Source organism: Rousettus aegyptiacus, unplaced genomic scaffold (genome assembly GCF_014176215.1).
Source record: "Rousettus aegyptiacus isolate mRouAeg1 unplaced genomic scaffold, mRouAeg1.p scaffold_m13_p_10, whole genome shotgun sequence".
Taxonomy (NCBI): Eukaryota; Metazoa; Chordata; class Mammalia; order Chiroptera; family Pteropodidae; genus Rousettus; species Rousettus aegyptiacus.
Genome location: NW_023416285.1, coordinates 85,329,382 through 85,352,375, shown reverse-complemented (window position 1 = coordinate 85,352,375; position 22,994 = coordinate 85,329,382). Strand labels below are relative to the sequence as shown.

The window sequence follows — 22,994 nt, the reverse complement described above, 5'->3', positions numbered from 1 at the left end:
AACAACAGGAAAATTCGTCGCTGAAACTAGTTGATTCCAAGCACAGTGATCAGAACATTGTGGAATTGACATAAAGATAGACATACCAATGGCTGGAACAGAATAGGAATTCCAGAAATATACACATATTGATGGAAAGCTGATTTTTGACAGCAATTTAAAGGCAGTTCAGTAGAGAAAGAGTAGTCTTTTCAACAAATGGTGCTGGAACAATTGGATACCCATATGCAAAAACAAAAAATAAGAACAAAAATAAACCAAAAATTTTGGCATATGCAAAAATTAACTCAAAATGGATCATAGACCTTAATGTAAAACCAAACTATAAAACTTTAAACATAGGAGAAAAATGAGTTAGGCAAAATTTCTTAACTGTAACACTAAAAAGCATTATCGATATGAGGGGAAAACAACAATAAACTGGACTTCATTGAAATCTTCTGCTCTTCTTAAGACACTTTTAGAAGACAGAAAATACAAGCCATAGACTAGGAGAAAATCCTTGTAAAGCATATGTTTGATAAAAGATTTATATCAAGAATACATAAAGAACTCAAAAATAAGAAAACAGCCAAATAATAAATGGACAAAAGATTTGAACAGATGCTTCACTAAAGAAAAGATATATGACATGCATATGAAAATGTCGACATGATTAACTATTTGAGAATGCAAAATAAAACCACAATGAGATTGCGCTACATACTATTAGAATGGCTAAAGGCAAACGACCATTCTAGAAAACATTTTGATAATTTCTTTACAAGTTACACCTAATTTATAATCTAGCCATTCCATTTCCAGGTATTTACTGGAGAGAAAGAAAAAAAAGCACATGTTCATACAGAGATTTGTACAGGCCCATCCCAGTAGCTTTATTTCTAATAAAGAAAAATTGGAAACAATATACATGTCTATCAACAGGTAAATAGATACATACGATGCGGTATATCCATAAATGGAATACTACTCAGCACTAACAAGGAATGAACAACTGTTACACTCAAATACATGAATGAATGCCAAAATAATTATGCTGATCGAAAGAAGGTAGATAAAATATATAGTACAATTCCATTTATATTTAACTCAAGAAAATGCAAACTAATCGATATTTCCCTTTATATACAATTCTAAAAAATGCAAACAAACTAAAACAGACCATTGTTTGGGTTTGGGAGGAGTGGAGTGAGCGGGAGTGGTGCGAGGCACGGCCAGGGGAAAAGTAGGAGAGGGCAGGAGCAGGAAGTAAGGGAGGGGACAGGAGGCACCAAACAGGGCAAAGGAATAGGGGGCCAGGGAGGACCCAGGTAGGAGCAGGAGGGGGTGGAGAGGCACGTGCGTTGTGGCGCAAAAGCGCAGCGCTGGAGGTGGGTCTTGCGGGACGCAGAGGGGTCTGAAAGAGAAGGTGGAGCGAATGGGTCGGTGGGAGGCTGAGGCAGAGCGGTGAGTAGGGTCGGAGGGCGGCACGGGGCGGGGCGTCGCCACGGTGGGCGGGGATTGCGGGCGGCACGGGGGCGGGGCGTCGCCGTGGTGGGCGGGGACTGCGGGCGGCACGGGGGCGGGGCGTCGCCGTGGTGGGCGGGGACTGCGGGCGGCGGCATTATGGCGTACGTCCTGCGCTCCCTCTGGGCCCAACCTTTCCGAAAGGAGCTTCCGCGGGTTTTGCGGGGCGGACGGGTCAGCGGTGACCTCGGCACGAGGGCCGAACACGGGGACTCAGGTAGGACGCGGGTCTCGCAGGCCCCGCCGCCTTTCAGTTTCACTTGACTCGCCGCGAATTGGGAGCCCGAGTGGTCTTTGTGGACCCGGCTGGGACAGTGGGTTGTAAACTTGGAGGGGCAGAAGCGGAGAGTCATTGATCCCTGGGGTAATTGGAAGAAAAGTCTGCTTCTTAAACGTTCACACATTTTTTTTTTCATTTCGCATAATATATCGGGTTCCGGACCCCCTGACGCTTATATTGGGAATCCAGGTGAAGAACCGCGGTGGTGGAGTCAGACCCCGCGCGGTGTCCTGTGATGGCCCTTCGCCTTTTGTGGCGTCTCCGCTTCGAACTCTGCTTTTAGTCCTTGGAAACAGGCAGTTCAGACTCTGGGTTCATGTGGATTGTCTTCCTGCCCTGCTCTATTTCTGTGTATGTTTCCTGGACCCAGGGAGACATAGGGACTTAGGAGCCTTGACCTCACTTTCCTTTCATGCTACCTACCTTTAGAACTCCTCGAAAGACTGATCTCTGAGCGCAGTATCCCTTTACCCCCTCTCATTGTCAGTGGCAGTGAGGTAGACCAGAGAGGAGAGTGTGCGTTTTCTGCAGAATGCTTCTGGCTCCTCTAGCGGATTGGGGCACATTTACATTTCATTTTTTACTAAAGAGTTACCTGTATTTCAGGTATGTTTCAGATTACTGGGCAACTGCACAGCTGTCCCATCTCTGAATCTAGTTCAGTTCTGTGTCCATGGAAGATATTTAGAGATACCTAACTGCTGAAAATGTACCCAGTTACTTGGAACTCTTTTCTTTTTCTTTTTTTTATTCCCTGAGGTTTTCAGAAAGTAGTGTGAAATAAATAAAAACACTAGCATTGTGTAGTGACAGCCGATCCAGCATGGCTTCCATTCATGGCCTTTAGAACCCCGGTGTCTTTAATAATCAATCATATTTGTTGTGCACTAACCGTGTTTGCTGAGAACTGCAGGTGATGGAAACATTTGTGGGCAGGAGCTCTCCTTTCCCCTTTGTAGGCTAGTGGTTTCAGCGGAAATTTGTCCTTAACTTTGTACTCAGTGCTGTCAGAAACAGCCTGATGAATGGCCCTGGACGTGAAGTTCTTTAGCGACATTAAAATTTGGCCAGACACCAAAACATAACAGGAGTTGTGTAACTTATCAGACACGTCCTCCTGGACATTTATCCTAAGGAAATAATTCAAAAGAAGAAAACTATGCGTGTGCAAAGAGCACTACTCTTAAGAACCAGAAACTGGCTATAACCCAAATACCCATCAGTTAAGGAATGCTTATATAAGCCATGAAAGTTCAAAGAAACTATTTTGCATTCATTAAAAATGATAAACAAGTAATAGTTTTGTGGTTAAGGGCTTCGGTGTGGACAGTGTCACTTATTGGTTCTGTGTCTTTGGCACGCCTTGAACTTGGTAAGCCTAAACCTGCTTTTTCTTCTATAAAATATGGATAATGGTAATAGAGTATTTTGTATAGAATAAATGGAAAAAGAAGAGTTTAAAAAGCTTTATCACAATGATTGACAGTCAGTACAAACTAAATGTTATAATTATATAAATAAATGGAAAGAAAGAAAATGTAGCCACATTTAACCCACGGTGTGGACTTGGGGGAGGTTGAGAAAGAAAGCAACGATAAATAGATGTTGAAAGTAACAGAGGATTGTTCTCCAGAACTGGGATTTCTGATATGCAAGGGGCAAAGCCCCTGTGATTTTGTCATCCAGACTGACAACAGAGAAAATTAAAAGAAGATAGTAAGAACTGTCCTGGATAAAAACAATCTTTTTTTTATTTTTTATTTTTAGGAAAACATTCTTTCAAGAGATAATCTGCTAGAGACTATCCTGACATAAGGTTAAAACAGTCCATTCCCTCTTGTGAGAGAGATTAGTTCTGCAAGTTAGAGTGGGCTGGGAATTCTTTTTATGCCAGTTCCTAATAGGTTCCCTTAGTATTCAACAAGTTTTTATTCAAACAAATGTGGCTCACATGTGACAACTGGCAGTATAGCAACTGTGGCCCCAGAATGCTTAGCAAAACCATTCTGGATGTAACCAGTGGATGACCAAATGAGTGTGTGTTTCCTTAAAGATGAGCAAATCAAGGCCCACCTCATGGAACGTATGGTTCTCAACAAGAAAGATAGCCTGTGCAAATCACAGCACAAGAGAGAAAGGAACCTCAAGGAATCCAAGTTCATCAAAGCATAGTTCAAGGTAGAGCTGTGTAGACAATGAATGCAGCAACAGCCAAACTTTTGGGTAGTGCAGCTAACAAGAGAATGCAGAAGGAATCTGAAAGACACACAGTCCCTCAAAGGACCCTCACGAGGTGCAAGTGATGTGGATTGAAGACAGAAAACACCAGCGTGTGTGTGTGCATGCATGCACGTGCGCGTGGACGCACGTGCACACACATGCGCACACACACACAAAGGACAAAGAAACCAACGCTGAATCCTTTTCTCTGGCCGCTGGTGCCCAAAAGGCATTACCCATTCCCAAGTGAGACCTTGTTGTGTGTTGTATGTATGTGTGCCTAAATTGCTGTTTGGCAAAGCTGCACAGAATTTACTCATAATGCAATTTTCATTCAATCTAGTCGTTGCCTAAAGCACAGTGAATTAGTCTGCTGGGGCTGTCATAACTAAATGCCACAAATTGGGTGACTGAAACAACAGAAGTGTATTTCCTCACAGTTCTGGAGTCTGCAGGTCCAAGATCAAAGTGTCAGCAGCGTTGGTTTCTCCTGAGGCCTGTCTTCTTCCCTTGCAGGTGGCCTTTTCTTTCTACTTTCACATCCCTAGTGTACACTCTTCCTCTTCGCATAAGGGCACCAGTCACATTGGATTAGGGCCCATCCAAATGGCCTCTTTTTAACATAATCACTTCTTTAAAGATTAAATGTTAAGATACTGAGGGTTGGGATTTCAACGTATAAATTGAAGGGCAGGTGACAATTCAGCTCCTAACACCCAGTTTAAACCTCTTTTAAGTGTTGTGGACCACATATATCCTGACCTGAGAGCACCCAAATGACCATTTGTCATTTTGCTATCAAGGTAGAGTCTGTCTGCCCTTGACACAGTCATCCAGGCTGGCAGATCTACAACTAAGTGTTGCGTAATTGGTGTTTCAATTGCTTCATCATCAACTAGTCTGAACATTGTGGTCCACTGACGAAACCTTTCAGACACATCAATAATAGTGTAAAAGGTACAGATAGATAAGGATTAGAAGAGCCATAAAAATGTACTTATTGTATTTAGATGAAGGAGTAATTCTTTTGTTTAACAATAAAAATATTACAAATTTAAAAAAAAAAAGGGCAGAAGATGAAGATGGGTGTCTGAAAACAGGCAGTCACTCTCTAACAGGTGTGGTAAATACAGAGCTGGTGAGGGGGAGCCGGACGCCGTATAGGATTCACGCCTTAGGCTCAAAGCGGAAGCATGGGAGACCCACTGAACTGTAGCCCTTCTTGAATTCCCACTTTCTAGTGTCAACTATTATATTGTATTACATGTTGAAAGACACTAAGAGCAGTGTTTCCAGGAGACAATGATTTTTTTTTTCTCTACTCCTATTCCAGTTCCTGCCCAAAAGGTAACCAAAAGTCAGTCGTCCTCTTAGAAATCCATGAAAATAATGCAAGATCTTTTAATACATGTGGAGCAACATGGCACGACAGATATTCAAAGGACAGATATTCCTTGACAAGTGTCAGTTTTAGCCAAGGTTCAGATTTCACAAATTCCCCTCACGACCAGAGTTTAGATTCTGGGAGGAGGAATCAAGAATAGTTAATTCTAACTAGCAAAGCCTGTTCTTTCTTTTACCTTTATATTTTCAGTATTTGGGATGCCCCTGTATGACAGGACCCAGCCTAGATCACTCTAACACAATGGCACTGGCCTTCTTTTGGCTTCTTGCCCTAAGTACAAGGCTTATATATACATCTACCTGTCTTTTAAGCTACCTGAAATGGAATGTCTTCTGTTTCCCTTTTGGTTAAACAAATAACCCACACCCATTAAAACCAGTTGTGATCCTACTTGTTCTTAAAACAAAAACAAGTAACCCAGCCTAAAATGATTTAAAGACATTCCCACCATACTGTTGGCGGTTAAGCTTGCATTGCTTTGTAAAACTCCTTTATCATCATCTTGAATAGTTATCTAAAGCTCATGTAGTTAATAAAGTTTTCTCAGTTTGATTGGTCTCCCATATTTAGTCTATTCAAGGTAAAGAGTAGTTCCACAATCCTCCCCTTTCTCTCTTACGTCATCAGTTCATCCTCTTCACTGGATCATTCCCATCAGCAAACTGGAATACTGTGATTTTTCTCATTTTTTGTTAAAACATGCTCTTGACCTCACTTTCTCTTCCAGCTATCTCTAGAACTCCACAAATGACTGATCTGTAAGCACAGTATCCCTTCCTTCCTCTCATTAAATCTATTCCAATCAGATTCACTTCCACTTCACCTAAACTGCTCTTTTCAGGTCACCAGTGATCTCCACATTGCTGAACTCAATGGTCAGCTAGCAGTCATCTCTTTCATGGTCTCTCAACACAGTAGATTGTGCCATTTTCTTTAAATACCTAGCAGCCACAATACCACATTCTTGCGGTTTCCTTCCCATCTCTGTTCCTCCTCACATCCTCAACCTGTATATTTTGGAGTGCCTCCGAGTCAAGCCCTTGGGCCCCTCTGTTCTTCTATACTCACTGCTTTGGGGACCTCCGGTCTCATGGCTTTAAATAACATCTTAATGCTGAGGAGTCCCAAATTTTGACATTTCTACCTTGGGCATCTCCCTGAATTCTAAGTCCATATATCCTACCTGTATCCTACATATATTGTCTACCTGTATCTCTCTTTGAATATCTAATCGACATTTTAAAACTTACATCCAAAACCAGGCATTCCAATCTACTTCTCCTGTTGTCTGCCCCGACTTCCAGTGCTTGACTAAAGTCGTGGGGTCGTGACCCCAGCTCTTTTCTTTGTCTCATGCTCTCCGTCTCATCCATCTCTCAGCCAGCTTATTCAAGTCGCCTTCATGCTGGTTTCTGGGCTTCAGCCTTTGCCCTGTCAGCCACTAATCCTTTTTAAAATATGTTAGATCGTGCCATGCTTCTGCTAACTCTCATAATTCACTCAGAGTAAAAGCCAGCATCCTTGCAATAGCCTTTAAGGCCCTAAATGACCTGGGCCCCCCTTACCTTTCTGTTCTCACTTGTACTAGCCTTCCCCTCATCACGCCACCCCAGTGGCTCTGGCCTGCTTGCTGTCCATCAACATGCAAGGTCCAGCCCACCTGCTTTTCCTCTTGCCTGCGATGCTCTTGTAGGTATGCGTTCACACGGCGTGTTTGTTCATTTCCTTTGAGTCTTTGCCAATATGTCATCTTAGGCCTTTCCTTTTTGAAATTGTGTGTGTGTGTGTGTGTGCATATGCTTATACTCAACGCACACAGACAAATACATTTACACACACATTCTCACTCTTTAATCTCCTTTGTTATTTTTGAAAAATAACCTCTAGTTGTACATTCTTATTTAATGGTCCCTCTACTCTATAAGGGCAGTGGTTCTTGTCTATTTGCTTTACCCCTGTATCCTCTGAAGCACACCAAGGTTCCAGGCGTGGCTAAAGAAAGGGGAGTTGAAGAATACTGAGGAAATAACTGGAGACTCAAGAGAATTCGATGTCATGGAAGCCAAGGGAATAGAATTTACCCCAGAAGGGAGAGTGTCAGCACTCCTGAGAAGTAAACGAGATAGGGGTGAAGTGTCCCGAGGCCTCACTCAGAGGTCCTCGGTGAGCTCTCCGAGAGCAGATTCAGAGCGGTGGCAGGTGTCACACCTGGAGGCACTTGGTGTCAGCTTGCCCCACCGCTGGCTGATGCTAACTTTGCTTGCTTGGTTAAGGTGGTGACTTCTAGATTTTTCCATGTACGAGCATATTTTCTTCCTTGTAACTAATAATCTTTGTGATTATATTTTGAAAATGTTTGACTGTTTCATTCTTCAACAGTCTTTCACCTGAGAGGTTTAGAATCCCCTGATGATTCTTATTTGAGTTAGTTATTTTAGCAATTATAAAAATGATGATTTTAAAATTTGTATAATTCTCTCTCCATTTATTACTTGACATTCTTCATGTTAACTCTAAAAGCCACTGAGGAGTAATAATTGTCACATAAATACATTTTGCTTTGCTCCCCAAGAGATGAGTTTCTGAAAAACTGTGTATAACTGAGCTATATTCCCATAGGAAAATTTGAGAGGTATATTTCCACAGTAAAAAAGAAATCCCTGGAGCCTTATAAAAACTATTTAAGAAAGGATAACTTGTAATATATTTAACAGGTAAAAACCCTTTAATAAAATGTAAATGACCGTAAGCAATCAATAATATGCAATACCGAAAATACCCTATCGTACACTATTTTGACCTTGTGACGAAGATATGTCTTTTCTTGTTGAGAGAATATTTAGCAATTTTTCATAATCAAAAATGAATTTCAAATATGACTTTGACATGTCTGACATGTGGTGATGACATCACAGGTATTTGACATTTCACAGTCACTGCTGTGGTCAGGTCACTCACCCTTTGGGCCTCTATGTTCTCGTTTATAAACTGCAGTGGACAGATAATGAGAGCCTTTCAAATTTTAATGTTGAATGATTAAAACTTTTATTGTATAGTTGGGCTTTAACCCTCCCCCCAACGCGCGCGCGCGCGCGCGCGCGCGCACACACACACACACACACACACACACACTTTAGCTAAAGAGAGTACAACTGACCCTGGAACAAGCCTGGGCTTGGGACACGGTGTCGAAAAGCTGCATATAACTACTAGTTGGCCCTCTGCAGGCTATGGATCACAAATGCTGTATTGTCCTAGTTACTTTGTTTGCATTCATTGGCATAAAAGTAGTAAGATAAAATCCAGAGAGAGCAAAAGAAAGGAAACAAAATGTGGATGAAAACTGTTACGTGTAAGAATAGATTAAGGTGGGTCTCAGTTTCCTTTTCAGGAGGATATGCTATAGGAGTCTCTTCTTTTTTCCACTCAAGATTTTTTAATAAAGACCTCCCTTGACAAACAAAATCAGAGATATCTTTATAAACCCGCAAGGGAGAGGAGTTTAATAACCCACCAGTTCAATGTCCCTTCCTCTCCAATAACTCACTACTCCCAGCTGCATCCGACAGAAACTACTCCTTTCAACATAGTAATGGAAGAAAGATCAATTTCTACCCTTAGGTATCTGAGGAGAATTTATGCTGCATTATTTCATATTTCAGCTGCCTCTTAAGCTTCTATGCCCTGGGGCGGGGGGCGGGGGGCGGGGGGGGGGTGGGCAGGGGAAGACCAGAAAACAAGCTCTCTGCTTATTCCTCATTTCTTATTAAACTAATGACTCAATTAAAGTATCTTGTACCAGAACTTTGTTTTCCAGTCCCTGTGAAGAATAAAGGACTGGGAGAGGGGAAGGGACTGACCGACTCTGCTGGGTGACAGTGCACTTTAGAAGAGAAGTTAAGGAACAAAAGGTCATTGTGCCTTTTTTGTTTTAATTTAAAATTTCTTATTTACCATACAGGGTTTTGTACAAAACATGATCCATTACTCACCAAGAGCGAATGGCAAAAGAAGCTGACTCCAGAGCAATTCTATGTCACCAGAGAAAAAGGAACTGAACCTGTAAGCTAAGTGGATATACAACTTTCTGATTAGATGCAAGGGACAGGGGAGGGTTGGAACGGATCTAGTTACAGCACTTAACTCATCATCATCTACTCTGCAAATCTGGTCGGCTCCGTTGTTCTCAAGTCGTCATTATCCATCCAGTTGAGAAGCCAGAACATGTTGGTTTCTGGACCTGGCGCTCTCCGCCCTCCATCGCCCCGCCTGTCTATTCCGCCTCCTAAGTAACTTTCCGTTCACTCTTCTCCTCTCCACATCTCTTGCTGCCACACTGGTCCAGGTTCCTTCCACCTCTCACTTGTCGACTGCAGGAGTCTCCAGCCAATCTGCTCACAACCATTCTCGCTCCTCAGCTAGTCATTCCCCACACAGCCACCAGAAAGCTTTTCAAAACACAAATCTGACCACATCACTCCCCTGCTCAGAATCTTTCATTGGCTCCCCACCGCTTTCGAGGTAAAGAGAAAGTTTTTAGGTAGTTAATAAGGCCCTAAAGGCTCTGCCTCTACCTCCCACCTCCATCCTCAAACCCACCATTTTCCCTCTTGATCTCTACACTCTGGCCCCACTTTCCTTTCAGCTCTCAGCCCCCTCCCCCACAGGCTCCCTACTCCCTTATGGCCCCGGTACCCTGTGTTCTCTCCCACCGCCGTCCCCCCAGTTCATTGACACCGGCATTTCAGCTCTCAGCCCAAACCTCATTTCCTCAGGGAAGCCTTTACTCAGCCCCGAGCTGGGTGTACTGGTCCTTTTCCTTAATAGCATTTGCCATTGATGGTATATGCCTAGTACATAACATGGTGTCTGGCACTCAAAACATTAACGGCTGTGAAAACATTATTTACACCGCATTCAGCAATCTCAGCTTTCATTCATTTCCTGGGAGAGCAGTCCTCATTGGTTCCTGATTATAATATCATTTTTACAGTGCTGCATTTCCTAACAATTTGTCTGTCTTAGACCCAAATATGGCCACTAGAAAATAGCTATTGAACTTGGTTGTTAGATGCTTTCATTTGTGAAGCAGACCCCACACAGTGGACCATAGCACAATGGTTTTGCAAAGTTGTAGAGTATATCTTGACCTTAGCAGTCCCTGAAAAGTTTAGGTGGCTGTCCGTGTGCGTGCGGCCGTATAATCATGGTCTCACCCTTGACTTCTCTGATACTAAAGTCATTAGGCCAGCAGGTCCTGATAGATTTTCGTGAAAGACTAGTATTTTTGGAAACTTGCTGGGGGTGGGATTTTAATACAGCCTTCACTGGGAAAGAAACTGACTTCACCATTATTGCAGACGGCACAAGGGAGCCATACGTGATGCTTTCTACAGTCGTGTGTATTCCTAAAGTATTCTAAGCCAGCCCTGTTCTCAGGGACAGAGCCAAGAAGAGTTTAGTATATTACACAGAGCCTGGAGATGAGCTGCCAGATGTGTAGGACAGTAAATCTGTGGGATTCTCAAACAGATGGTGCAATATACTCTGTATGTTTGGCCATTTTACAAAATGAGCCTCATCCATTATTTTAACTAATGTTATAAATCCTTTTCACTCACTCTGTTTCCTTATTTAACATTTTAGAATGTTGCAGAACTATAAGCCTTTGTTAGCTTCATGAGGCTAAGGAAAGAAAAATAAAATGTCTTAACTTTCTATTTGATGACTCACAATTCAGTTACACATGTTTTCATTGGGCAGCAGTAATATGCCAACACCCTGCTAGGTATGACAAAGGGGTTTACGGCCTGGTTGAGCACTAACTAAAAGTCAGATATCAGTAGAAGGTAGGCTTTATGCAGCTCCTCCCATCTGCCCTACGGATTCACTCTCCACTTGCTTTGCTCTGCTCCGAGCTCTGAGAAGAGTAACCAACCCCCTTGCCCTCTGGCTACTGATTGAGCTTGGCCAGTGGGAGATGCGAGCGGATCGGATGCCGAGAGAGAGAAGTTGGGGTCCAGGGTCCTCTCTGGAGCCGTGTCCCCTAGCGCAGGTCGCAGCCACTGCAGACAGCCCTCGCCGCCAGCTGCAGTGTCAGGGTCTGGTGACCACCCCTTCCTCTGTGCCGAAGACCCAGTAGGGGTAGTGTATCTTTACAGGCACTGGCCTAGGGTGCTTCATCTTCCCTTGCTGGTTTCCACTGACCCTGTCCCCACCTTTGTAAATAGATCTATATGAAATTATTTACAAAATATCCCTTCTCAAGGCTCATCTATTTCCAACAGGTATGCTGTATGACAAATCAAAGAAGGGAAAACTCCCATTGGCCCAGATATACTGTCATAGTCAGCTCGGGCTGCTCTAGCGGAATGCTCACTACTGGGTGCCTTAAACCAGAGTCCCCAACCCCTGGGCCACAGACTGGTACCGTGGCCTGTTAGGAACCAGGCCTCACTATAGGAGGGGAGTGGCAGACGAGTGAGTGAAGCTTCATCTGCATCTGCAGCGGCTCCCCGGCCCTAGCATCACCGCCTCATCCTCACCTCAGATCATCAGGCGTTAGATTCTCATAGGAGCGCTGGTCCCTGGTGCCCAAAAGATTGGGAACTGCTGGCTTAAACAACATTTTTTTCTCACTGTTCTGGAGGCTAGAAAATCCAAGATCCAGGTGCTGGCAACTCGATGACTGGTGAGAGCTTTCTTCCTGGCTTGCCACTTTCCTTCCTGCTTGTCCTCACATGATGGAGAGAAAGCAGCTTTCTTAGGAGGGCACCAATCCCATTCCTGAGGGCTCCACCCTCATGACCAAGTCACCTTCCAAAGGCCCCACCTCCAGATACTATCACATTGGGAATTAGGCTTCGACAAACGTCCAGGCCCTAGCCCAGACCTTGCCAACCCCAGGGATATCTTGAACGTCATTCATCTTGACCCTGTTCCCCTCCCCCATACAGTCAGTCGTGTTAGTTTTCTCTTCTAAATAATGACTGAGTCTGTCCTCTTCTTTTTGTTTACACTGCTACCGCCACCTCTAAATCTAGGCCTGCATAAGTGGCCATTTGATTGTCGTTTGCCTCCAGGGTCCTCTTGCCCCTGCTCCAAGCCATTCTTCATGCGGATGTTGTGCACACACTCAGTTTAAGTTTCCAGTGGCTTCCCATTTTCAGAGATGTTTAAACTCTTTAGCGTGGTCTCAGCAAAGCCCCTTCTGATGCGGCCCTCTCCGCCTTCCTAGCATCACCTTTCTCTGTTCTCCACCTTGCCCTGTTCTGTCACATGGGCTGTGCCCAAGCTGCTCTGCTTATCTAAAATACTCTTCCAGTTCTTCATCTGATTAACTCTTACTCATCCTTCAAAATTCAGCAGTGTTTCGGCATTTTCCTATAAGAAATGCCATTTCAGCTGTGCAATGTTAAAAAATAATAAAAGGTTTTTTAAAAAAACACCCTGGTCTCTCACACATCACCTGGCACAGAAAGCCTTCATGGAAACCTCCCTAGTTGTAAAGGGACCGGTGCTACCCACACTTCCTGCTCATCTTCCCACCAGAGCTATTATCACTGGCAGCTCAAATGCTTCTTCCTAACTAGGAAGCACATTCTTTGAGTGCAGGAACTGTGGGTTGGTATTTTTTCCCATCCAGCCCAGCACTGGGTACATGCTAGGTTTTCCGGTAGACACTAGAATGAACAGCGAGATGGCAGCTGAGTTCGGCCCTAAATAAGTGCTAGGATGTGTATATAATCAGAGAAGGGGAGACATCAGGATCCTGGGCGGGGAGGCAGTGCATAGATGTCATTTCATCAAACATTTCAGTTAAGAGTTCCTTTTCATTTGAAATTTTTTTCAACTGTAGTACCAGTTCCCTGTCCCTTCCTCTGTCCAACTGTCTTCTTCAATGACAAAATTATATTTTGGATCTTATCAGACTTTCTGGATCCTGTGAGTAGGCTTTTCTAGACCAACTTCAGGACCGGGAGCTCTTGGACATGCGTGTCTCGTCTGCCCAGGAGGGTGTGGAACTGCCTCCTCAGTACAGATGCCTGCTTGAACCAGAGTTGGGATCAGGCATCCTGGGCACAGGCCGTAAAAAGACCAGCTTACTGCTGTTCAGATTTCTGCAGCTAAGTTTAGGGTCTTTAAAGAGGAAAAACATCCAAGTGTGCCCAGATGGTCAGCTCAGTAAGTTAATTTGAAATTGTCCATTATTTAGCTCACTGAAAGTGTGCTGTTAACACCACACAGGGAATGTGAATGTTTGGCTTGCAGATTTGTGGAGTTGGGGTATCTAGAGCAGCCAGAAGAGTCCAGCGCCTGTCCCAAGGCAGCTCTGTGAGCCGGTGAGCCCGTCCGTGCTCCACTTCTCTTCTGTCCCACAGCAAGGGACAGTGCTTCTTGGTCAACTCACACAAAGCTTTCTGTTTCCTTAATTTTCTTTGCCAGAGGAGATACTGAAAGAAATTGGACAAAAATGGTCTTCTTTTTTTTAAACAGTGAAATCCACTTTGCAAAATAAAATAACATTTAAAAAAAAATTGCCTTGGTTCAGCCATTGGTGCAGGTTCCCTTGTGCTCCCCTCGGAAACCTTTGAAAACCTGCAAACTCCTGAAGCCACAGTTAACATAGTGATCTCATCTAAGTCTTCACTTGGGCACCGGGAGAACCTAGCTCATCGTTTAACATTTATTAAGTGCACAGCGTCCTAAACACTGTGTGAAGCACATTAAAGGCACAACCCCAATCTCACCGGGCTAGCTTTTCAGGTATTTCTAGTCTGTCTTTAATTCGAGACTTCGGGGTGTTTTCACTAGTAGACTAGATTCCCATTGTATTGACTTGAAATGGAGACTGAAATCTTCCACAGTCTAAGCGCTGTTCTCACCCCTTTTCTTGGACCTTGTTGTTCCTGGACGAAAGGTGCTATGTAAATACAAGGCATTATTAATGTCGCGATCTGAATATTTGGCACAATAAAGGCCGGGGTGTAAACAAGGCCAGAGTCTGCTTCGTTGGGCACATGGTAATTTTTTTCTCTGGTGATATTTGTACTTTGTCAAATTAGTATAAAAAGTCCTTTATTTGGGGACTTCATCGTGGACTTAATTCCATGACATCATCTCCTACTGCTGTTCTGAGAAACCTGAACATGGTCTGTCTAATTGACTTTCAGCCATTCAGTGGGATCTACCTGAATAACAAGGAATCGGGAATGTATCACTGTGTGTGCTGTGACAACCCACTCTTCAGGTGAGTCAAAGGATCAAGAGATCCTGAAGGGGAACACACCTCCAGATTCCTTCAGCTCTGTCTCCTGGGAGGCCTTGGATAAATACATACCCATGTTGTTATTTGTCCTTGTTTGGCATGGCTACTATGAGAGTTATTTATATAGGATACTTGCTCGTCTTATTATTTCTAGCATTTACAGTAGTTAACGCAACTTCTTAGCCTATATGCTTCCTTTCTGTATTCCTGAGAAACAGCAAAATAATAAGACTTGCTGAGCACTTTAAGAGAAAGCTATTAGAATTTTTTTCCTTGGGAAGTATTTAAAGAAATCTAAGCCATAATCGTATTTGCTTGGCCATGTGATTAAAACTATATCTCTCCCAGGGAAAATGGGTTTATAATTCAATTTAGGAAATGTAGAATTTTATGAAGACAGATTCCCCACAATGCCTGACAGTAGCGAATACCATGCCCTCTTCTATGTGGCTAAAAGTAAATTTAATTGTCCCTTGATTTCAAAGCCTCTTTTAAGTCAATCAGGATCTGAAATCTCTCAACAAAGGCTTTTTTGTTTAGACATGCAGAAAACAGTCTAAAAAGAAGTAGATCCGAAGAAGGAAGGAAAATATCTTTGAAGTCTTGTTTTTCAGAACTTCAAAGATTTTTTTTTTTGCTTTTGCATCAACCCTAAATTGGTTTAGAATAAAATATAAATCAATCCATCTCTGTGAATCTTCCATTAGGCAGTGCTTCATTATGTCCTTTGGGCTTTGGGCAGACTGGGCTTTCCTGCTAATGTGGGCCGAATTTGGAAAGCCAGACCCCAACTGTAAGGATGAGGAGAGATCAGGATTGATTTTCCTTCATGCTCACGGAAGGGCAGGCCTTTCCGCAGACTCATTCACTCTGTCCGTGGCCAGTGAGAAGATATCTAAGGCGGCAGTCAACCCAAGATGGCCTGGGGACCACTAGGAGAGGAAGGTTAATTTTGACACAGTAAAATATGGGACACGTATTTCTGAGACATTAATTATGCCATAACCTCTGTTTCTGTTAAAGAGGAGAAGTAGGACATTGATAGGGCCACCTGCTTTTAGCCAAAGAACCACGTTGTAAGAGTTAAAGGACTGCCTTGTTACAGACAAGTGATGGGCTTCTGTCGCTGGACTGTGAGGACAGAAGGCGAGAGGCCACCCTTGTAAGAGCGCTCTGCTACACTGTTACTTCACTGGTATTTTAGTTTATGCACTAGTAAACTTGAGACCTTCCTCCTGCACAATGCCACCCCTCCCCGCATGGGTCGGGCCTGGAACCACAGAACGTTGGATCCAGGGAGACCTGAGAGGCCACACGGGGCCAGTGACTATTGTGTTAGCACAACGCTAGCCCAGATTAAGGAAGTTGAGTGACCAGCCCCCAGTCACTAAGGCTGTGAAGCAGCCAAGACTAGCAGGGCAGCCAGATGACTCGCCAGAGGCCTGTGTACCTAGCGGCCAGTTTACTGAACTGCCAACTCACCAACTCTATTCATTTCTTTTTTAGTCATTTAGTTTTATTGAAAAGTTTTCATTTTCTTAAGGACTTTCGAGTTTGTTTCTGTTCCATTTTTCTGCTGCTACTACACTCAAGATTAAGAGGAATAAGAACAAATTCATAAGAATCATTTAGATCCCAGAATATACTCTTCTTAAAGATGCATTTGTCTATAGGAGAGACAGAGTAGTAGAGTGGTTAGGGTTGCCTTAAGGGTACATACTGAGTCCATTGTCTTATGATCTTGGGCAAGTTTCTTAACCTCTCTGCCTCAGCTTGCTCACCTGTAAAATGAGCAGGACAGTAGTACCGAACGCACAAGGCTGTTGGGAGGATCAGCTGAGCTGTGACTGACCACATAAAAGCCCCAGCACTATGCCTGGCACATGCCAAGCACTCAGTTCTAGCCATGATGTATCCTTAGAGATAGATCCCTCTTAGGGCTATGGACATGACTATATATTGAGAGTATATTCTAATTAATAAGAATTGATTAAAGAAGACTGTATTCCTGAGTGTGCTTCCCTTTCCAGAGGATAGTCCTAGGAATATATCCTTGTTTTGCCTTTCATCTTTCCCTTCCCCCTGTCCGCAGTCTCCAGCCTTAATAATAGGGAACAGGGCTGGAGAAAAATAAACGTTCCTCCAAATGCTTGCATAGAGTCAAAAGGAAGTGAAAAGTCAGTCGACCAAAACTAAATAGTAAAGAGTCAAGTGGATGTGTGGCCGCGGCCTCTGGGCAGCGGGGCTCGCTGCCGCCTGTGGACTCGCCGTCTCCCAGAACCAACGCGGTGTGCGGTCTGGGAGAGCTGCCAGTCAGAAACCTTTCACCCGGGGTTCCAAGGTCAAGAACACCCGCGGGATGTTGTCATTCCCCGGAGCACTCCAGACTGTCGCTTCACTTCATTAACCTTGGCATTCTAGGACTTTGCCCCCTCCCCTGCTTCCTCTCTCCCCTTGAATGCCACTTCTGGAAGTGTTTGTTAAAATCACATATTTCATGGCCATAATCTTAGAATAAAGCAGAGAGTCTAACACTAGTTCCTTTTTTGCATTGTATCCCAATGTCCTACACGTTATAAGTAGGTAACAGCCTTTTTTGGGCTCCCATTCCTTCATTTTAGGCTTTCATTCCCTTCAAAAGAACAGAAAGTCTTCTAAGATACTATGGTTTTAGTTATTGCCAGGTGCCTTTGCCATTGGTTTGGGGACCTGCGGGATTTCCAGATGAAGAAAAACAAAGCAAATGAACACAACAAAACTAAACAAAAGAAACCCCTCTAAGAGTACATGAAAAGAGATGATCCAGAATGGTTTTGGTTTTTCAAGAGTGGGCCTTATAACCTGCTAATCATTTCAATACATGTATTGGGATTTCCAATTGGCCTTAATATTTAGGTTGCCAGTCTTACATTTTGTATGGCCTCATATTACTTGACAGAATCTCCAGATTCTGGTAATTGCATCAATAAAGGGTTTTTTCCCCCCCATAAAATGTTTTAAATTACTTTTTATTAGTCTTAGATTCATTCATTAAAAATGTATTATATTCATAATTCTCCATCAAATTTCCTTTAATTATCACTAGTTTGTAACGTTGAGAGTGGAAAGGCTATGGTTAGAAGGTACTTAAGATGTTTTCCCCTGGGCCAGCATAGGCACAGATAAATGTTTATGACCCTATGGAAAAGCCCTCCAAAGAACCTGTAGAGTCTTCTCATTGGATCCTTGGCTGCTGAAATTTCATGGATATCTGTTATTATTAATATTAAAAAATAATAGCTATGACTTTTGTACCATGTGTCTGACACTACACTTAAGATACTGTATGTAGAAAGTATCTCAATTAATCCTCCTAGCAGCCCTGTAAGATAATGATGCTGAGTCTTTAAGAGAATAAATAGCTTGCCAGGTCACACAGATGTGACAGGCGGAGCCTGGATTCACACCCATGTCTTTCAAAAGTCAAAGCCCTGTCTCCTCAAAGTCATACCTGTGGTTCTCAAAGCCTGGTCTGAGGACCTCAAGAAGTCCTAGGACCCTTTAAGGGGATCGATCGGGTCCTGTTTTCTAACTGCGTATTCGCAAGGCCACATCCTCTTCCTCCACTTCAGTCTGTGCAGAAGCACACATGACGATTCAATCGCCTTTATCTAAGTTAGACATTAAAGAGATTTGCAGAATTGTAGAGCAATGCAAGGCTTCTCCATAAATGTTTGTTTCATTTGGAAAGTACAACTATCTGTCATAAAAATGTTATTTATATTATGTCATCAATTATTTTTAAAAATAATGTACATGTTTTAAATTCACAGTTATAACTTCTGACTTGTTAAATATTGATATACATAACTCATGTAAACAAAAGTCATCAGCGATCCTCAGTAATTTCTTAGTATTAGAAGTCCTGAGACCAGAATGTTTGAGAATCACTGCATCACACTAGACGCTTCTGCTGGGGTTTGTGCTCTACGCTGACTTCCTGTCTCTGATCACAGTCTAGGGATTCCATTATTCACCAGAGTTTTTTCTCTTTGCTCAGTTTTTTTGTAGGGCATACAATTCATTTCTTCTCGTTTTTCCTTAGAGCTATCTCACTACAATTTAAAAATTTAAATCTATCTTCCTAGTGCTTATCTTTCAGAGCACTTGGAGTGGGTCTTTGGTGAGCAGATTTGCTAGTCGCCCTCCTCCTCTCCTGGTTCCTCTGGCCGTCCCCAGCCTTCAGCAGCACTGATCCCTGTGAGCCTTCTCCAGGTCAGGCTCCACTGCTCCACTCAGAGTGACTAGGCTTATTTATGAATAATAATAACCATGGTGAGCATTCATGAGCATTTACCATGTACTCCACGGAGAGTAGCTCTTTACATTCTCAGTGCATCTCCATGGGGTAGATATTATCTCATTTTACAGATGAGAAAACTGAGGCTTAGTGCGGTGAAGCAGCTTGCCAAGTTTCCCACGGCTCAGGCAGCTTTTGGATCTCCGCAGGCAGTCAGGCTGCTATGTTTAGATAACGTGAAATTCCCCTCAATAAAAATGGCTATTCATCAGATCTCACACTTCCTTGATATGCCAAGCTCATGATACCCTCCGACCACTATTATTTCATTGTGATTTCCCCATTTTACCACATCTGGAATACGTGGGGTTCGATCTATGTGACACAGTTCACAAAGCTAGCCTTTTTAGGTGCTTGTCAGACATTGAGAGGGAAGCCTTTAGCATCAAAGTAATAAGGAATCCTTTCACTGCGGTGGGATGCGTTTCATAGTGAAGGTGCCGTGTGGGCAGGGTGTCCTTGGGATCTGGCAGAGGAGAGAGGGAGGAAGAATGTGCATTCACAACAGTCGTGGCAGCTGTACTGTTGGGAATGTCTTTCCCAGCTCTGAGAAAAAGTACTACTCCGGCACGGGGTGGCCTTCGTTTTCCGAGGCCCATGGTGCGTCTGGCTCTGATGAAAGCAACACCGGCATCCTGAGACACGTGGACACCTCGCTGGGATCGGTTCGCACGGAGGTGGTCTGCAAGAAGGTGAGTTTCTTTGTTTTGTCTGTTTTGTTTTCCCTGATGCTGCCCCAAGTGCCACAAAGAGCTCTCTTGTCCTCGGCATATGTGATGGTCACTGAAGCACATTGGATTTCTACCTGCGCCACTTCTGGTCCCTCCCTCCCATCATCCTGGGCGCTGCGGATGAGAGGAAGAGACTTCCTGCGCCGCTCCGAGTAGCCTTTGGTTCCAGCCTTCCACAGCTGGGAGCAGGGTGGGGATCTGAAAGGAAGAGTTGGCCCTTCATTCTTTTGAACGTGGACAGGGAGGAGGAAGGTCCAGCATGGTTGGCACCTCTCTACCTTCTTCCCCACTCTGCGGCATGTCACCAGCTGTCAGAGTGGCGCTGCAGGTGACATTAGTGCACTATTCCTTCTGTGAGCTTAGTAGGAGAGAGTGGCTTAAATTCAGACAACAGATTACTGTTGATATTCTCGTGCTCAAATTTTCTGGTTTTGTAAAATATCAGAGGCAAGCAGATCAACATAGCAGTCTTAGGTAAAAAAATAATAATCATAATCATAATCAACTAAAACATCGCTGAATGCTTATCCAGAAATTACATTAATGTTTTATATACCTTCTAGCAATTAATCATCACAACAGCTCTGTTAAATAGATATGTTTATCCCCATTCTATAGGTGAGTAAATCAAGGTCCAAGTTCAGAAACTTGCTCACGTTCCCACTGAGGAAGCAGAGAGCTGTCCACCGCTGCTGTGCTCTGCTTTCTTTCACTTCTTAGTCAAATTCTGACACCCTAGACTTTTCCCCACACAGATGCCAGACACTGGGGTGGGGCGACCATGTGGGGCTCGTCTGTCCAGTTTTACATGAAGAGCTTTGTGTCCGTGGAGAAGTGACCAAGGCCTCTCTCCTTTGCAGTGTGCAGCTCACCTCGGCCACGTGTTTCCTGATGGACCCGGGCCTGCTGGTCAGAGGTTTTGCATCAACAGCGTGGCATTGAAGTTCAAGCCGGGGAGATGCTGACTTCCTCCTGAGTCCCCGTCCCTGTCACTCCCTCATTTGTACCCTCAGTTTTCATAACTCATGTAAATGACTGACTTTATTTACTACCAAATTAGGCTAAGTTTGCTGCTGATACCCAGCCAGTCACAACTTTGATTCGTTCACCCGGAATGAACGCAACCCTGACTCCAGCTTTGACTATGGAATTTCACAGAATGACAGAGGGACAGTCATTTCCATCAGATTGACTTCTGTAGGCTCTGACTGGGGCCCGAGGACGTCGTTCTGTGGAGACATTAAGAGGCTGATGGACCATAAGCCAAAAAATTCCTGCAGACTACCCTGAACTTTCCATTGAGGTTAAGTCCTCCATGGACAGATGTAGGTGAAAAGAGGAAGGAAAATACGGCATCAGTCAACAGCCCAGTCTTGAAGGAAGCACCACGGAGAAGACCGGAGAAGGGGCACACGTGGCGATGGACGCGGTGCAGAATTCTGTTTCAAAATTTTAGAAGGACTTGAACATTCTAGTTCTAACCTTCCTACCTGCACATAAGTTCCAACGGGAGCTTCTTAGATTTCAGTGAGAATGAATAAAAGTGGCTACAGAGTTAGACTTATAATAGTCAAAATATTTACTAAAATTTATGTTTATGCTTCTTGTCTAAGTCTATGAATTTTCTCTTTTACAAAAATGACTCCTAAATCAAATGCCAAAAAAAAAAAAATCATTAGATCACGTGGCAGTCGGCATTTGGTTCTATTAACACTAAGGGCAACTCACGCGTATTACAAATTGAGAGTCTTCCATAATTTGCTACGGAAAGTGTTTAAATCATTTTCTTTGAGACTTTGCGAACAGAAAGGAAGCAATTATTTCCTTTTTCCTCTTTACTAACTTCAAAGCATTGTTTAATTCTTTTAGTGGTTGCTTTGCTCTGGTCATATGAAAAGTATTACTTTTTTCTACTTGTCCAAGAATGCCAACTTTAGAACACTTCAACTGCATTAACACCCTCCCAGATTTGTGTCGTTATTGTCATGTATTTCATTTTAAACCCCACACATCATGAGTGTACATGTCAATATTCATTTACATTTTCCTACATATTTGCTCTTTCTCTTGCTCTTTGTTCCTTACTAAAATTCCATGTTTCCCTGTAGGATTATTTTTCTTCTGCCTGAAGAAATCCTTTTACTTTTCATTTTACTTCATGATTCCTAGTGATGAATTTTCTCAGTTTTTTTGGTAAGAAAATCTATTCTTCCATTTCTTAAAGTTTATTAAGGCAATATCAACATACCAAAAAGTTGTACATATTTAATGTGTAAATTTTGATGAGCTTGGTTCCCTTTCATTTCTGGGGAATAATTTTCTCAGCATAGATTCTAACTTGGAGGAACTTTATTTTGGCATTTTAAAGTTTTGTTCCATTGTCTTTTTTTTTTTTTTTTTTTTTTTTTGTATAGTGACATTTGTTAATGAAATCCAATAAGTTTCAGCTGTATACTTTAATAGTAAGGCATATATGTATTTATACTGTGTGTTCACCTCCCATAGTTAGATTTCTTTCTGTCACCACATATTTGACCCCCTTTACCCTGTCTACCTCCCCCCTCCTCCCCCCCATCCCTTGTTCCATTGTCTTATGGCTTCCATTGTTTCTGCTGAGAAATTAGCTGTCATGCTTCGGTTGCTCCTTTGCAGGTAATATGTTACCCTCCTGCCCAAATGTCTATGAATTTCTCTGTTTATATGTTCTCAGAAGTTTGTGATGTGCTCTGACATAGTTGTCTTTGTCTTTATTGTGCTCATGATTCATAGAGTACTTTGAATCTTAGTTTGATACTTTCATCAGTTTGGGAAAATTCTGTTATTATTCACTATTGCTTTTTCTCTGTTACACAAATTTTAGACTATGTATTGCATTTCACGTATCTCTAAGGCTCTTTTCAATATTATCCCAGGCTTTTAAATTTCTTTACTTCAGTTTGGATATTTTCTGTCAACATCCTCTAATTTGCCATCCTCATCCTTTTGCTTGTTCAGTCTGCTTTTAAACACAAGTTCTTAATTTTAAGTGTTGTACTTTTTTAGTCTTAAACTATTTGATTTTTTATAGATTCCAATTATCTGTTGAAGTTCTTCACAGATCCATTTTCCCCCATGTTTTTAATCTTTTTTCTTGAGTGTATTAATCATAGTTTTAAAAGCCCTCGTTAGCTAACTTTACTATCTGGAGGACCTATGGGCATATTTTATCTTTTGATTTTTAGGCATATGTTCTTTTCTTTGAGAAT

General features: G+C 42.8%; 1 protein-coding gene across 1 annotated transcript; it reads left to right on the top strand.

Annotated features, from left to right (window-relative positions):
- Positions 1 to 1,586: 1,586 nt before the first annotated feature.
- Positions 1,587 to 21,358, top strand: MSRB2 (methionine sulfoxide reductase B2). Its single transcript, XM_016124731.2, has 5 exons — positions 1,587 to 1,723; positions 9,373 to 9,473; positions 14,585 to 14,661; positions 19,563 to 19,710; positions 20,610 to 21,358. Exons 1-5 carry the CDS (start codon positions 1,606 to 1,608, stop codon positions 20,712 to 20,714), a joined length of 549 nt encoding a protein of 182 aa, XP_015980217.2. The 5' UTR covers positions 1,587 to 1,605; the 3' UTR covers positions 20,715 to 21,358.
- Positions 21,359 to 22,994: the final 1,636 nt, after the last annotated feature.

Bases quoted from the DNA above. Each gene is read 5' to 3' on its own strand.
- MSRB2 (XM_016124731.2), top strand. From the start codon at position 1,606: ATGGCGTACGTCCTGCGCTCCCTCTGGGCCCAACCTTTCCGAAAGGAG. The intron at 1,724-9,372 runs GTAGGACGCGGG...TTTACCATACAG, and splicing joins GGCCGAACACGGGGACTCAG to GGTTTTGTACAAAACATGAT. The intron at 19,711-20,609 runs GTGAGTTTCTTT...TCTCCTTTGCAG, and splicing joins CGGAGGTGGTCTGCAAGAAG to TGTGCAGCTCACCTCGGCCA.